Raw genomic sequence first — 14,811 nt, forward strand, 5'->3', positions numbered from 1 at the left:
GAATGACAACAATACGAGTGTCTACGCTCTTTGAAGCAGTGTCGACTTACCAGGTTAAGAAAATGCACATATTTAAGCGTGGACATTGAAATGCAAGTATAAAACTGAACAAGGACCCACCTAATTCATCAAGGTCGGCCTCACTTTCATCTGATAAGTCGTTAATACCTTGATCCCCAGCAGAATTTAATTGTAGCAAGGCTGGCAGATTCAGTCCATTACCAACTAACTCCTGTTGCTCAATATTTGGTTTAAGTGGAATAGAATCGTACTTTAACCTGTTAGGTCTCTTAAAAACATGCACATCAGTCGCCATGTTCCCTCCAACATTTCCAGGCAACTGCAATCGGTTTCTGTATATGTTTAAAGCAGGTAACAGTCTGGCCAGCTGAAGTCCGTATGGTAATCGTAGCGCCGCTGGGTTTTGAATCAACCCATTCGTCGTGGGAACCAAACCGGTGTATTGCGGAAGTTGTTGCAAAGCAGGAGCTAGCTGATAACCAGTAGCAAGCCTTGTTCCGTAAGGTACTGCTAGGGGGTTTATTCCGAGAGCGGCGCGGTTAAGTCCTGCTAAAGCAGCCAGTGAAATACCACGGTTTTTCCGCGTTTTGACAAGGTGTTTGCCAGAAAGTTGTTTAGCGTTCTTATTGAACTTGTTGTTATCCTGTACAGTCCTGTTTTGGGGGACGATGTTTTTTGTTTTGGTAACGTTTCGTCCTCCTCCATGTTTATGCTTAGCGTTGTGTGCGATGACTTGTTGAACGACAATTACGAAAACAATCACAACCAAAAGACGCCCCAGCCCTTGACACATTGTCTACGATCATAGCCACATCCACATAACACACCCAGGCTGGTTTAACCCATCTTGTTAATCGAAAATCTAATAAACTAAATGAATTATTTTCAGAGGCAAAACTAGACGACCTCGTTATTCACGTCGATGCAATTTTTCACTTCCAGTAATATTAAATTAACAAGTTTCTGGTTACATCATCTCTAAAGCAAATACTTCTTGAATGACGTAAAAGCTGAGATGTTTAAGGAGTTTTCATAGCACGACTTCGAAACACTATTTGCTCTTGCTAGTTTTTGGATTTATTGTCAGAAAGAAAGCGAAAATAGAAAAATAATTTATTTTTTAGACGCCGATCATTTTAATGTGTTCCACAAACTTTGACACTATACTGAAACACCTGCTAACCTGCCATGATTCGGTCAAGCCTTCTCACATCTCTTTTTATTGCCCTTCTTAAATTACCAACTAGGTTGTTATCATATTGGGCTACTGTGTCGTAATTTTAAGCTTTATTTTATAATTTCCTGTATTGACTCTTAATCCTTTATTTCTGTCTTTAGAATTTTTTTTCAATCGTTCAATTGTTGGTATGAGGTACATCGTTATCTCTCGAATTCATATTTGATGGTAAATTTTCTCCTCTTGACTGGGTTTTTACCAAGGAAGCGTAGCACCATTTTTATTGTAAGTAAACAATGCTAACAAACCAGAACAATTATAGCAATTAAGGTTTTTTAATTCTGGACTTCCTTCAGATGTAACTTTGTTTACGAATCAAGCTCCTAAGCAAATAACTTTATTCACAAAAAGAGCGAAATTATTTCCTACACAGACTGCTCTAACATTTGGTAAACTAGGACCGCACAGAATACACACAAAATTTCCAAATTAATCGCTTCGTATAAACCTCTTGTTTGATTAATGTACCGTTTAAAACTCAGCCGTCTATAGAGTGCCTTTAGTCACAACTTTCAAGAGTCCAAACACGACAAATATGAAAGCTTTATTTGGAAAGACAACAAACACCAACGATGGCTTTTAACGCGTTCCAGCTAAGTTGCACAAAAACCCACCCGTAAGATTTAGTGGGAATGTGGCAATAATCCTATTTCAGGGTGGTAAAAATACCACGAGGCGCAATTCAGTTGTTTCAGGACCGGAAACGATGTGAGTTGTAAAACACAGTCTGGGACAGCGGAATAAAATGAGGTCTGAGATACTACTCGTAATTCCTTGTTACAGAAACCGAACCAAACAACTTGGAAGGGTAAATAGTCTTTAAGTGCTACTTTATGTTGTGTAGATACTGTTGAAACTGAAATCTAAACTGTCACCTTCCCCCAGTCTGACCAAAGGTGATTCAACTTCTACAATTACATAGCCCTGGATATTTCATCAACATTACTAAACTACTTCTGCTAAAATGCGATTTCCAATCACAGTCTGTGACTGATTACATCATCTAGATCAGGAAAACCCTCATACGCATTTAATTTCAACACACAGTCTACAAATGCTACTATAAAAGTTTCGTCGAAAGGCTTGTCAGTTGATCGCCATGTCTTTCGAGGAAACTAGTTTTATAGTCGCATATGTAAACTGTGTGTTGCAATTAAATGCAAATGAGGCTTTTCCTGATCAAGATGGCGTTGAGTAATACTTTCTTGGCTTCGATATAGAGCACTTCACAGGACTGTGAATTGGTAAAGTTCAATTAAAATCAATCAGTTTGATTATTTAACGATGGAGCCCAGATTTCCATAACCCACAGTTTGCATTATCAGGGTGTCCACACCACTTTCTGTTTATTTGTTTTTATATACAATGTGTATCCATTTAGGGGTAAAATAAAGACAATTAAGCATTTTAACCCCGAAAAGCTCAGTATGTTACATATACAAACACCCTGTACAAGGTTCACTAGTTGTTCTGTATTTGTGAATACCCCAGCATTTTACATTTGGTAACTGCATAGGGACCTGACCTATTAAATAAAAACGAGACTAAGGTTTCTTTTGTTCGATATAAAAAACGTTCCATCCTGTAAAGAGAAAGACGGAGCTGGTCTATAATCAGTGAAATAAATCATTTGAGTTGCAAGTATGACGGTAAATATACGCATACGGGGCCTGATGCCAGTTCAGACGTCACAGCACGTATGTTAGCTCTTCAAGTTGACTAGTTTCCTGCGTCCAACTCGTTTCTGATAAACATTTATTCAAGGAAAGTACAAAATCTCTTGCAAAAGGAGTTTACATTTCACCTAATGTTTTAGCGGTCTCAAGTTGATTTACGGGAATGAATCTTGCTGGTTACTAGTGTATAGAGACGGTGGTGTCGGAAGGGCACGTGATTAATGAGAAATTTAAATTTCTCATTTCTATTCAAGTCGAGCTCCCATTGGCTCTCTTGTTCGCGCGCCACGCTTCAACATGCGCTTTTGTGCATGTGAGAATTTTTTCACCGTGAGCAAAAATATATTATGAAATCGACTTGTAGGCAACTCTGTAATTTAGTACCTACTGTGAAGGAAAAAAAATCCTTTGACCCATCGAAACAAACACTACGATCACTTTGTAAAGCATCTTAAAAACTTTTTATCGCACTATTATTTAAACCACATTTTACTAACAATAGACAAACAGACTTTTTGACGTACAAAATACCGATCGAAACCCACTAATCACTTTTTACAGCCTTGACACGGCTTTACCTCTCGATGTCGTTGACCAATCAGGTCAACAACCAGAGACATCTTTTATCAATCTGCTGACGTTCCACAATTAACTTCACTCTGAAGATGACTTCAGCTCAGGTTGTCGGAACGTCAGTCAATGCCACCTCGAACAGTCCTTCTGAGAACTACACTCACCCGGATGATCATAGTTTACGTTAATGTATGACATTTCTCCTGGGTTCACACCATTTACAGTTTTACTGTTTAGACTCCATTTACCGACATATATCTTAACAACTTTTAACATCCTGTCTCAGCTACTTTCCTCATCTTGCAAATCCTCTTGCCACCATATACGGTGATTTCATCCCCTATTCCGCCCACGTCCCGCATCAGTTGCAAACTCAGTGAAGCTTAACAGGCACATCATTACACAACCAAGCTCAATCGCTAACAAAAAAATTGTTATTTGATTAAATGCAATGTTGTTTTTGTCAAAGTGGAATGTAAAAATATGCATTTTGACTTTCTTTAGAACCACTAAAAATACTAAAATAAGAAAGCAAGCAAAAGGAAATACAGCTTATATTTCGGGTTATTTCATGAGTTTGTGCAAATCAAATATGGTAGCTACTCACTAGTTTCACACCCAGAGGAAACATTACTTTTCTGAAGGTTAAGTTAAAATGAATCAGCATGAGAAATGATAATTTCTGCTGGCAAGCAAATGAAAGGAAAAGATGTGACTTATAGCACAGCAGCAGATGTACTTAGTAATTTTAGTGCCCCTTCCTTGAAATCGTTTGACTTTGATTTGTCCACAAACATCATTTCCTAACTTTTAAATTCCAACGTTGATATTGCAAATCCAAAATCCTTTTTACTTTTTTATCATCAGCCGCTAAAATTCATAGAGCAGAAAAGGTGATTTGAAACAGTCGTCAAGTTCAGTTGATGTTACACGTGACGTCGAGTCATGACAACGACACCGCGTCGTTTCAGTTCTTGTTTGTTATCCGCGACCATTCGCAATAACGGGCGCCAGTAAGACAAGAGAGCAATTTTAGGTCGACGTTTGCATTGTGAGCAAGTTTCCAAGTTTTGAACCCATTAGAAAACCCGTTGGGTATAGACAACTCAATTGCGTTGAAATTCGTCCGAGCACACATGTTACAGGGGGATAAACTTTTCATGCGGTATTGCTTCTTTAAAAACTCGTCGTTCGGCCTTTTATGTATAATATATCTTTAGTATTTTTATTATTAGTGATTTTGTCTCATGTTTAGGAAGCCAAAATGATACGTTACGTACTTAAACTCTAAACTCTAGTGCGATTAGTATAATCCAGGATCAGAGTTATCTTTGATGTCAGAATTTTTTTTTATTAAACTGCACTTATGAATGGAGACTCCTCGGAGAAAATTCATCCACGGAGATACGCTTTCAAGAAAATATAAAGATCTTGGTTAATTATTGTTATGGTTTATCCTTAATCTACTCCCTAGTAACTGAACCCTGGACTGATTAACAATCACAGTTGACATCATTTTTTGCATCTTTATTATTTATTTGTTTTGCTAAATACTATTGTTAACTTAGCCTAAGGTTTATTTTTCATGCATTGTGAAGTAATTGTTTTACTTTTGAGGAAAAGCAAGTTTGACATCATCATCAAGTGCATAAGAATAATAATTATGCCTCTTGCCAAACCATGTAAGGCAGTTACCATCTAAGTTGAGGTCTAGAGGTGACGGGGAATGGTGAAGTTTTTCTTAATAAATTTCTATGTATCGTCGCGGTATTCCTCCGACTTACCAGAGGGAGAAGACAAGAAAAATTTTGTACTAGAAAATAAACCTAAAGATGAGTATTTTTGCTCAGAAAAGGCACAGTTAAACATTGTTGCTATATCTTTGTTCCTCAAATATATCGTTGCGTTTTATATGACCATAGCGGACACGAACAAGAAGATGTGTTCTGTTTTGTTCCCTACTAAAGGTTTACATATTGGAAGTCGTGTGGGATAGATGGTGAAAATTTAGGCTTCCTTTAACATAAACTATTTTGCTGCATTCATAATACTTTTTTAAACTGTGGATGTGGTTCTGTTTATGAAACGAAGGTTGTCTTCATCGATCTCGTCGTACTTAAACTTGCGGCCAACTCAGCACAAGGCGTCTTGTTACCTACGAGTTTAAGACTTGATTCCATGTCGTAATTATTTTATGTTTGTAAATGGTTTCACATTTCAGCGTTTGTTTAGAGCTGCTACATAATTCGCCTCACAATAAACTTTTTTTTTTAATTTTGAGAAATAATACATGGGCAATAATTATCTACCATCGGTTTGCATTTTTAACTGGGTTGTATTTAGAAAATTATTTGTTTCATCATTCTGTGCGTTCCTCAATGTACAGGAGTAATTGAACTTCAAACTATTTTATTTCTGCATTTTTCTCCAAGGTTAAAACCTTGCTTCATGTATATGTAATCTCTGTACTGTTTGTATGAAATCTGAAAAATTTTATTCCGTTTGAAGGGGTTGGAATTTTTCCCATGTGTTAATATCACACTTTAGATGTTTGGTGCTCTTTGTCGTCGACTGTTATTTATTACTGTCCTTTTGGTCCCCATTTGATCACCAAAAGTACTTTTTTCAGAAGCTATCAAGCTGGATTGGGAGGTTATTGTTTTTATTTTTCTCATTCTGCTTAGGTATTTCCTCTTATCCTGCAAAACTGGTGCTTGGTAACTTCCTCTTTCACGTTTGAAGAGTGTTGTGTCTTTCCTTTGTAAACAACACTCGTGATGACAGTAGTAAAGACAGTTAAATGGCCTGCATTCCGATGGACAGGGTACGTTAATGTTAAAAGGCGATGATCCCGCAGCTTGAGTTGAACTTGACAAACGAGCAGAGTGCTCCGAGGTTGCCCTGCAGCAAGGTTCGTCGCAATTAGGATAACATGATCGTGAACATCCAGGATGGCAAACGGCAGCCGATGATAACAACGCAAAAGGTTGACGTTTTGGAACAGGTTGATTTTGCTTTCTTGTGGGATTTTCTGTTGGAAAATGCTTCTTAATGTCCGCTCTGCAGCAGCTAATCGTGCAAGCAGGGAAGCATTCGGAAACACAGCCACCAGGACATAGAGGCGCACTGGATTGTACTTGTGAAGTAGCTAGTAGTTTTGATGGTGTTGGCGAATGCGATAACCGAGCGCAACATCCTGCAGGGCATGATGGCACACATTTGCCGTTACAACCTGCTGGACAATTGGGGTTGGAGGGTGTTGGTTGCTTAGCAAAGAAATTGTCGTATGATTGTTTAGCTTGCCCTTGTGCTGCTATTGGTTCCTTTGGCACTTCACCTCTTCGACAACAGTTTTCTAAGCATTGAGGATAGCAGTAAGCTGGGCAACTGGCTGTGCAGGAAGCATGCGGCTTAGAGGGGACTACAGATGACGAAAGATGAGGTGGAGTTATCGGTGATGATTTTACAGTTTTAATTGGTTCTGTCGGACGTTTCGCTGCCACAGGTGGAATTTTACTCTTCGAACAACAATGCATTGGGCAACTGTTAGAACAGAACCAAGAACAGGATGGTTGGCAATGTAATGGTGTACCGACTTTACTCAAAGTTGGTTTACTTGGTTTTTCACGACAGCATCTTTGGGGACAAAGATGTGAGCATGTCCCATTGCAAAATTCAGGGCAAGTAATATTTGAATCCTTTGGACTTTCCGCAACACCTACTTGCTTGAAGATTATATGCGTTTCCACGCCGAGATTTTTTGGCTTTGTGGGCTGAGCTCCCTTAACTTTATGATCGTCCATTTTTAAAGGAAACTTCTTATGCTTGGAGTCATAGATATTACCATACATACTGTACATCATGTTTAAAAAGTTCATCATCCCGAACCAACTCATTGCGTTTCTAAAAAAGTCAGCGTTGTTTTTGCTTTCGCTTTTCAGGTGTTGAAAATCGGTTTCCTTGAAGGTTGTAGAAGTCGAATTTCGCTCACAACAAATGGGTGGACACTTGGAGTCACATTTGATTTTGCACGCCCTTGGACAAAACTTTTCTGCCATCGTTTTCATAAAACTCTCCTGAACTTTGGGGTCCAACATGGGAAATTGATTCTTCACTCCAGAAAGATAGCAACATGCTTTTGGACAGGATGGCTGACAGTTTGCCATACAGCTTACGGGACACTTTCCCAGACAACACCTAATGGAACAGGTATCTCGACACTCAGTTTTACAGTTGTCAGGACATCCTTCTTCCTCTGAGAGGGGTTTTGCTTCCGTTTCTGAAACTGCAAACCCACCTGACGGATTTTTCAAGTTTATAGCTTCTAGATTAGTTTCATCTGATTCGCTGGGTCGCTGTTGAAAGTCTGGTGCAAAGTTAGTTATAGCTTCACCCACTTTGACTATAGGTTTAAGGACAACTTCTGAAGGATGTGGACCGTGTTTGTTTTTTGGAGGAGGGGCATTGGGTGGTACGGTTATCTGTTGGGTATCTCCATCATTGTAATGAATCTTGAGCACTGGATGATGCTTGCAGCAGTTTGGTGGGCATCTGGCGTGACATGTCGTGGTGCATTGGATGGGGCAGTTCCTGTGTGTTATCTTATACGCTGTTTAAAGAGAACGAAAATACCTAAAGTAAAATGTGTGAAGCTTGAAGACATACACAACAACGATGACATCTGCAGTATCAAATAGAGAATAACATGGGAGCTAAAACGGGATTCGACCTCGTTGCATTTATAATGCATATGCTACATCAACGTAGGTAATGACGCCGTCCCAAGAAAGAGATTATACCCACTGTCGGAAAAAAATAATGTGCACGGAAAATATGGAACACAAGGGGAATTACAGTGTAACGAACTTAACCGGGACAACCGAAAAAACCGACACTTTGAAGTTTAAAGAAATGTTCTTGTTTTTGATTGGTTTACAAACTACCAAAGCCGGACTCCTTTGTCGTAAACGTGACCTGTGATTGGCTGATCAATGTTGGGTGGCCCCGGTTGAGTTCGTTGCACTGTAATGACAAATTTCAGCACAGTCAATTAAAACTAAAGGAAATTGGGGTGTTTGTTGTCCAAGGACAAGGAGTGATGCCTCTTCTAAGTGACTAGAGTAGGTGCTGAGAGCACTTTTGTTTTGTTGCGTAAAACTGATAAGAAAAACAAATCGTTTTTTTACATTGTGAAGACTTCGATGTCATGTTATTCGGAGACATAGATAACATCATTCCACCCGAATGTTTGTTCCCATTTAACTTTTAATGGACTGCAAGTCTTAGATTTTTTTGGGGATATATTTTAGATACTTGTGGGAAAGCCCTGCGTGCATTATTCACAAATAATTGGTCAAATCATTTGGTAAATCATGGTCCGAAATCTTTGGAAATCAGCAGAAAAAATTATAAAAAAGTTGCGGTAGGAGAAAAGAGTACGGAGGAAGTATCATGCCTAGAAAACGAGCACGACCTCTACAAATAGGACTTTTAAGCACTTTTATGTATAAATTGAAGTTCCAATCGTTTGACCAGCGCGACCTTTGTATTGACCTAACATCGTTAGTTCACCAGGTTACCAAAAATATTGATCGGGCTTACGTGCGCATTCATATCCGTTGAAGTAATGATGATGGTCACATAGACAGAATCCTTTGATGCATTTTCCGTGCTGCTTGCACCCTGGCAGACAGGTATCAGCTGTTTAAAAATATAATAAAGGTACTCAGTGTAACGGTGACCGGCTGACTGCTATCGAAATGAATGATCTCTATGAAAACTAAGCCCGTGGAAAGGTATAAGGTATATGAAGACGCATTGTAAAACAGCTAATATGTTAACACAAAACTACCACATCATCCATCACCCATCACTTTTGGGCATCATTTTTTGGCATCGGTAGAAAAGCGTGGTTACTGTAAGAAAAAAAAGAAAAACAATACTTACGGCGGCAGTCGAGTCCATCCCCTGTGTAACCGGGCTTACAAACACATTCTTTGTTGATGCATTTGGCATTGTAATGACATTCTTTACATTCAATCCCTTGGGAATCTTCATCTGAAATAGAAACGAGATTACAGTTTGGAGAGAAATCAGGCATTTCGCTTTTAGATACGAGAGACCTTAAATTTTTTCTCAACCCTTTCACTGTCAGATTTTAATGAAAAATCTCATTTTGAAGCTTAAGCCACAAACGATATTTTGCGACTGTCACTTTGAAGTATCGTAGCCAAACTTCCAAAACACTTTGTTCACATTCGAGGCAAGTATCTTAACGTCTTTATTTATGGTATACACAGAAAGTAAAATGTCTGTGCTTGGTGGTTCGAATGGGATTCCAGTATACTTCCTTTGTGGGTTTCTTTTGCTTAACTGCTTCAAAAGTGGTCTGCTCTTCCTCTCTTACTGATTTTAACATGTTTTCGTAGATCTTTTCCCAGTACGTTAGTTTGAAACATCTGATCACGTTGGAAAGGATGATGATGATACAACCATGAGCATTCCCATAGAGTGCGCCTTAAATTGCTCATGAGCAATTTGGCAAGAGTGCAACAAGGTACTTGGGATTGTATCACCTTCAAACTTTTTGCTGTAATGAGCAACACAGAATGCCTAGCTCTTAATACAAAAGCATTATACTTGTAAGTTTAAAAAATCAGTTGTCTACAATACATAATTCAGATTTATTTAAATGGGGCCAGTCCAAACAAAGCACAGGCCTATATATATACTCATAGAGCGCTACAAATAGGGAAGAATTGTAGAATATCCTTGAACAGGAGATACTCTCGCAATAAAACAAGTACAAGTTTAAACTGAACATCAGCACAATAGCTTTGCATGAATAGTTAAATTTTAATACAGTTACGATAAAACCCTTTCTTTGTAAAATCTTGATTTTGGTTAAGTTCATTTCTCAAACATTATTAAACATACCATGCTCAAAAATGTCCATCGGCTAGATTTAGTTTGTATCCTTTTATTTTCACTTTAGTTAGCAAGCGTTATTGTGGTTAGAAATCTGAAACAAAAAAGGGGTAGTCTCGCTTGTATTGCAAAAAATGGTAAATTGAGCTTAAAAACCTTTTTTTAGAAAAAAACATCTTACTCTCTGCACAAAATGAAAATAAAGAATTTCGTTTCAGTTAGCTCTAACTGAACATAACGTTTCGACTTTCGATTTCGACTGTTAACAGAGAAATAATCTTTGAGATTGAGCAGACTTCTTTTGAGACTCATAACGTTAACTTAGATAAGTCACAATTTATGTTCAGGCGAAAATTGAAAAAATGATCATTACGCGTAAGATGTCACGATATGCATATTTAAGAATTTACAGAATCAATGAAAACAGGTTTTGAATCCACACCGTTTTTCTTGAGAGAAATGTTGCCTGCCATTTAAAGTGGCTCGCTCAGGCTACCCAGTTCTGAAAGACACCTTCCAAGTACCTGACAACAATTTGATCGCAATAAATAACTTAACATGCCATTAGTTTCTGTAAAAGAGGTTCCTGTTCTCTTCTTAAAAATGAGATTCAATTAGGTATTTACTTGAATAATATTGTTTTTGTCGTACAATGTAAACTGCCGCTTTCCCAGTACCTAGGGGTTAGTTGTTTTTATTTATTGGGTCAGTTTACCTTGCTCTGTTGTCTTTTTTTTCAAGAAGCGAGCACTTAACACAAAGAATTCGTTTTTGTGGTTTCTGGACCAGTGAAAAGGATTAGTCAAACACAGAACTCTTACTGAAGGAAGAAGATAAATTAGCATAATTAATTTCGAAGAAAGGACTCAGATCATGCATACCTGGCTCGGGACCAGAGAGAGCGGACAGTATATGGGCCAGCGGTTGATCATCGTTGATTATGCAGACTTTGTCTACGCATCTCGCATTGGGAGGGCATCCTTTACATCCCTTGACTGTGCATGCACAAAAGAAAACTCAATCACGGCTTCCACTATCCCTCGAAGGCAGATTAATGGTTAATGGTTAAGCTTTTTTATGAAATATTTATATTTTGAAATCTATAATTTAGCGCGAAATTTATCTCAAGTTATCCGTCGGGCATGTCTCACTTTCCAATACTGAAACAACCCACTAAGCTGATGGCCTGTTAAAATTCATTTATGAGTTTGTTAGATGATCACCAATAATTCTAAAGGGCGGCTATAATTCAGGCTTCTGATGTTAAATTGAACTGTCAATATTGTTTCGGTCTGGACAAATATGAATTAGAACATTGTGTTTTAAATTATTCCTTGCTCGTACAGTCTTTTTTACAGATTTATATTATCTCTTCATTCAATTACCTCCATTATATATGCTCTTCATAATCTAACGTGCCCTATTATTCGATTGTATTTAACTGTTGAACTGAGTGTTTTTTAACTTGAAATTTGTAGTTCTGCATTAGCTAGCTCACCTGCTGGTGGACCATTCTTGTTTCCAATATTAATGATTTTGTAAGCGTCGTCCTCCATAGGTGGAACGTTCGGTTCGGAACTTTGGTGCTGAAATTGTTGTTGAACAAAGTTAAGTTCATTTTGACTCTCCGCAGACGTAGCACTTTGCAACTCTTGGTTTCCTTCAAATCCATTTGCCGCGTCATTTACTACCTGGTCATTCGAGGGAGCATATCCATTGACTTCATTTCCAGTTCCGGTCTGGATAGGATTACCGTTGTCATCTACAACAGAGGTATGATATCCAGTTGGGGAACTTATACTTCCCGCACCCATAAAACCATTAGTGCCGCCTTTGGAATCTGGCTCGGGACCAGTGTTAATCGCATTTCCTCCTTCGGTGGCAGAGATAATTCTTTGACCATCTCCTCTGTCGCCATTGGTTTCCTGTGGTGAAAGAGGTGGTTCTTTGAGCGCTTCCTCGATTGATGAAGCATATTGAACACCAGGCTCAGGACTCTTATCGCCAACTTCGTTGGACTGCTCATTCGTGTAACTAAGAGTTCCCTGACCTTGTTGTTCTGGGGCTGTTTGCTGACCCTCTGTACCAAACAAGCCGCCATATGAATTGGACGAAGTGGTCAGACTTTGTGAATCGTAAGATGTTCCGTCTGATGCTTGTGGTTCGTCTCCTGGCTGCTGTTGTTGTTGTTGTTGGTCTTCTTGCTGCTGCTGGTATTCCTGTGTTTGGTCTTGCTGCTGCTGAACAATGCCCTGTGATTGCTGCTGGTCAAGTTCTTGTTGCTGTTCTTGTTGAAAACCAGCTTGTTCAAAACTAGTTTGAGTTGGACCTTGTTCTTGGTCCCCTTGCCGTTGAACGCTCTCTTCCTGTCCTTGACCTGTCTGTTCACTCTGATATTGCAGCTGTCCACCTTCAATCATTGGACTTTGCTGCCCTGCTAGTTCGCCTTCTTGGCTGTTTGGTGATGTACTGTCTTGGTCTTGTCCTGGTTCCTGTGGGTGCTGTGTGTACGCCGCTTGCTGTAACTGAATAGCTTGTTCAAGACTAGAGGGTTGCCCACCCTCACTTTGACCGGTATCTTCGTTATTACTGGTAGCGAAATTTGCCACTGACGACTGGCTGTTTACTTGTTGATACGCTGTACCATCTTGAGGCGCTTCGAATTGCATCAAAGAATTACCATCACTTAATGGCTGCTGTTGTTGATCATCATTTGACAATTCTTGGTTTGTTCGGTCAGTCTGTGGCGAATAATCTGTATTTGATTCATCTCCTCCAGTCATAATGGACTGGTAGTCGTCAGACTGTGATTGGAGGGAAGGCAATGATTGGAACAAAGCATATTTCTTGAAAACTTTTTTCTTTTTCTTTGCTGCATTGTCCTTGACTTGTAACTCATTATATCTTTTTCCTTGGGTCTTGGCATTTGTGAGATTTGATTTTTGAAAAGAAGTTGATTTAGTACCGATGGCTTTACCCCTTGGTCCCTCTTGAGAGAAATGTTTCTTTGAAATACCACCAACTAAGTCGAGATTGACATGTACCTTTTCCTCCTTCCCAGCGTGTCGATCTCCATACTCAGAGTTAATTGACGATGTTGCTTGTTTCTTCACCGTAGAACCACTATCTTTTGTCTTGTCGGTTACAATCCTTTCCGGTTTTAAATCCCTTTCTATTACGTTCTCTCTCCTGACAGTACTTAGTCGAGAGGATTTCCTTGGCTGCTTAACATGACTATTTGCTTGTTTTGTTTCGGCCCTACCAGTTGAATCAACAATGAACTGTAAAACACATAACATGAAAAGCGGACCAAAATATCTAAAAACTTTCATATTTTGACTACATATCTTTTTTTCTGTTATGATAGTAAGACAATAACTCAATTAATAATACAAACAATTGCGCTCGCGAGCGAGGAATATAGGTAACATGAAAACAATTTGACCGCCAGTGGACCGTGCTTACTTCTCATTAAACAAACGGCAAGTTTAGTTTACAACCTGTTACGTTCTTCATTAAATAGCTCCTGATTGGACAAGCTAAAGTTTTAAGACAACACAAGCTGGTATTGCTGCCTTGCTCTAGTGCGTACGCACCCAATGTGTAATTTCAAAGCGTGAAAAGAGTTTCTAATTCAGTGACTTGCCACAAATTTATATGCTCACAACGAATTACTGCTTCTTCTTCTTCCGATTGTCAGCAAATATTTACAAACAAATTGGGGAAGCCTTTTTTTCTTTTTCAAACCTAGATTTTTGATGAGCAAAAGCAATGTTTTTGTATTTTATAATGTTCAAGGTAAATATAAGGAGAGGAAAATAAAAACCTGCAAAATAAGGTAATAGCAGCAAGTAACAGAGCACGCTACGCATATCAAATTTGTGTGAATTTGAACATCAATAGATGCTTGAGCAACTGAAACCGGAAAGATACCAATTTCGTTTCAACTGACGTTTTTGTAGCTATTATTTTTTTCTTTTCATAACTAGATCTTAAATGAGGAAAAGCAGCTTTTCTTGTATTTTTTGTAGGGATCGAGATAAAGTATAAGTGAAGGAAAATAACATTTAACCTAAAAACTAAAACAATAGTAGACAAGCAACAGGGTACTCTAGATAAATCAGATTTGGGTGAATTTGAATATCAATCGACGCTTGAGCAAGTGGTAGCTGAAACACCATTTTTTCCCTGTTAGACGGGAGGTGGCAGAGGGGGGTGGGCAGCCTGCATTTTAATATTTTGAACACAGCTCATTGCTCTCATTTGCCATTTGGATTTGGCTGTTTGTGTCATTTTATGAAAATAAAGCGTCGCTGTGTAGCCACTAGGAGCGTCATGCAAGAAGGTAATACATAGAGGATATTACATGACCGCGCG

General features: G+C 38.7%; 2 protein-coding genes across 8 annotated transcripts in view; both read right to left on the reverse strand.

Annotated features, from left to right (window-relative positions):
• Positions 1 to 949, reverse strand: part of LOC146458634 (uncharacterized) — a 49,212-nt gene extending 48,263 nt beyond the window's left edge. For all 5 annotated transcript variants that reach the window (XM_085090436.1, XM_085090434.1, XM_085090435.1 and 2 more), the window contains exon 1: positions 121 to 949. In XM_085090436.1, coding sequence (XP_084946562.1) covers positions 121 to 814 — 694 coding nt within the window. In that variant the 5' untranslated portion in view covers positions 815 to 949. The remainder of the gene's footprint in view (positions 1 to 120) is intronic.
• A 4,064-nt stretch (positions 950 to 5,013) lies between these two features.
• Positions 5,014 to 13,873, reverse strand: LOC146458636 (uncharacterized). 3 transcript variants are annotated; one of them, XM_085090483.1, is made up of 5 exons: positions 11,933 to 13,873; positions 11,316 to 11,429; positions 9,454 to 9,564; positions 9,109 to 9,207; positions 5,014 to 8,116 (listed from the first exon to the last, which is right to left on the reverse strand). In XM_085090483.1, exons 1-5 carry the CDS (start codon positions 13,764 to 13,766, stop codon positions 6,051 to 6,053), a joined length of 4,224 nt encoding a protein of 1,407 aa, XP_084946609.1. In that variant the 5' UTR covers positions 13,767 to 13,873; the 3' UTR covers positions 5,014 to 6,050. The 3 variants fall into 3 exon arrangements, with proteins under 3 accessions (XP_084946609.1, XP_084946611.1, XP_084946610.1); XM_085090485.1 differs by lacking the exon at positions 11,316 to 11,429 and having other exon boundaries at positions 9,454 to 9,558; XM_085090484.1 differs by lacking the exon at positions 11,316 to 11,429.
• Between the last annotated feature and the right edge of the window lie 938 nt (positions 13,874 to 14,811).

This window comes from Pavona decussata, unplaced genomic scaffold (genome assembly GCF_977016875.1).
Source record: "Pavona decussata unplaced genomic scaffold, jaPavDecu1.1 SCAFFOLD_232, whole genome shotgun sequence".
NCBI classification, from domain to species: domain Eukaryota; kingdom Metazoa; phylum Cnidaria; class Anthozoa; order Scleractinia; family Agariciidae; genus Pavona; species Pavona decussata.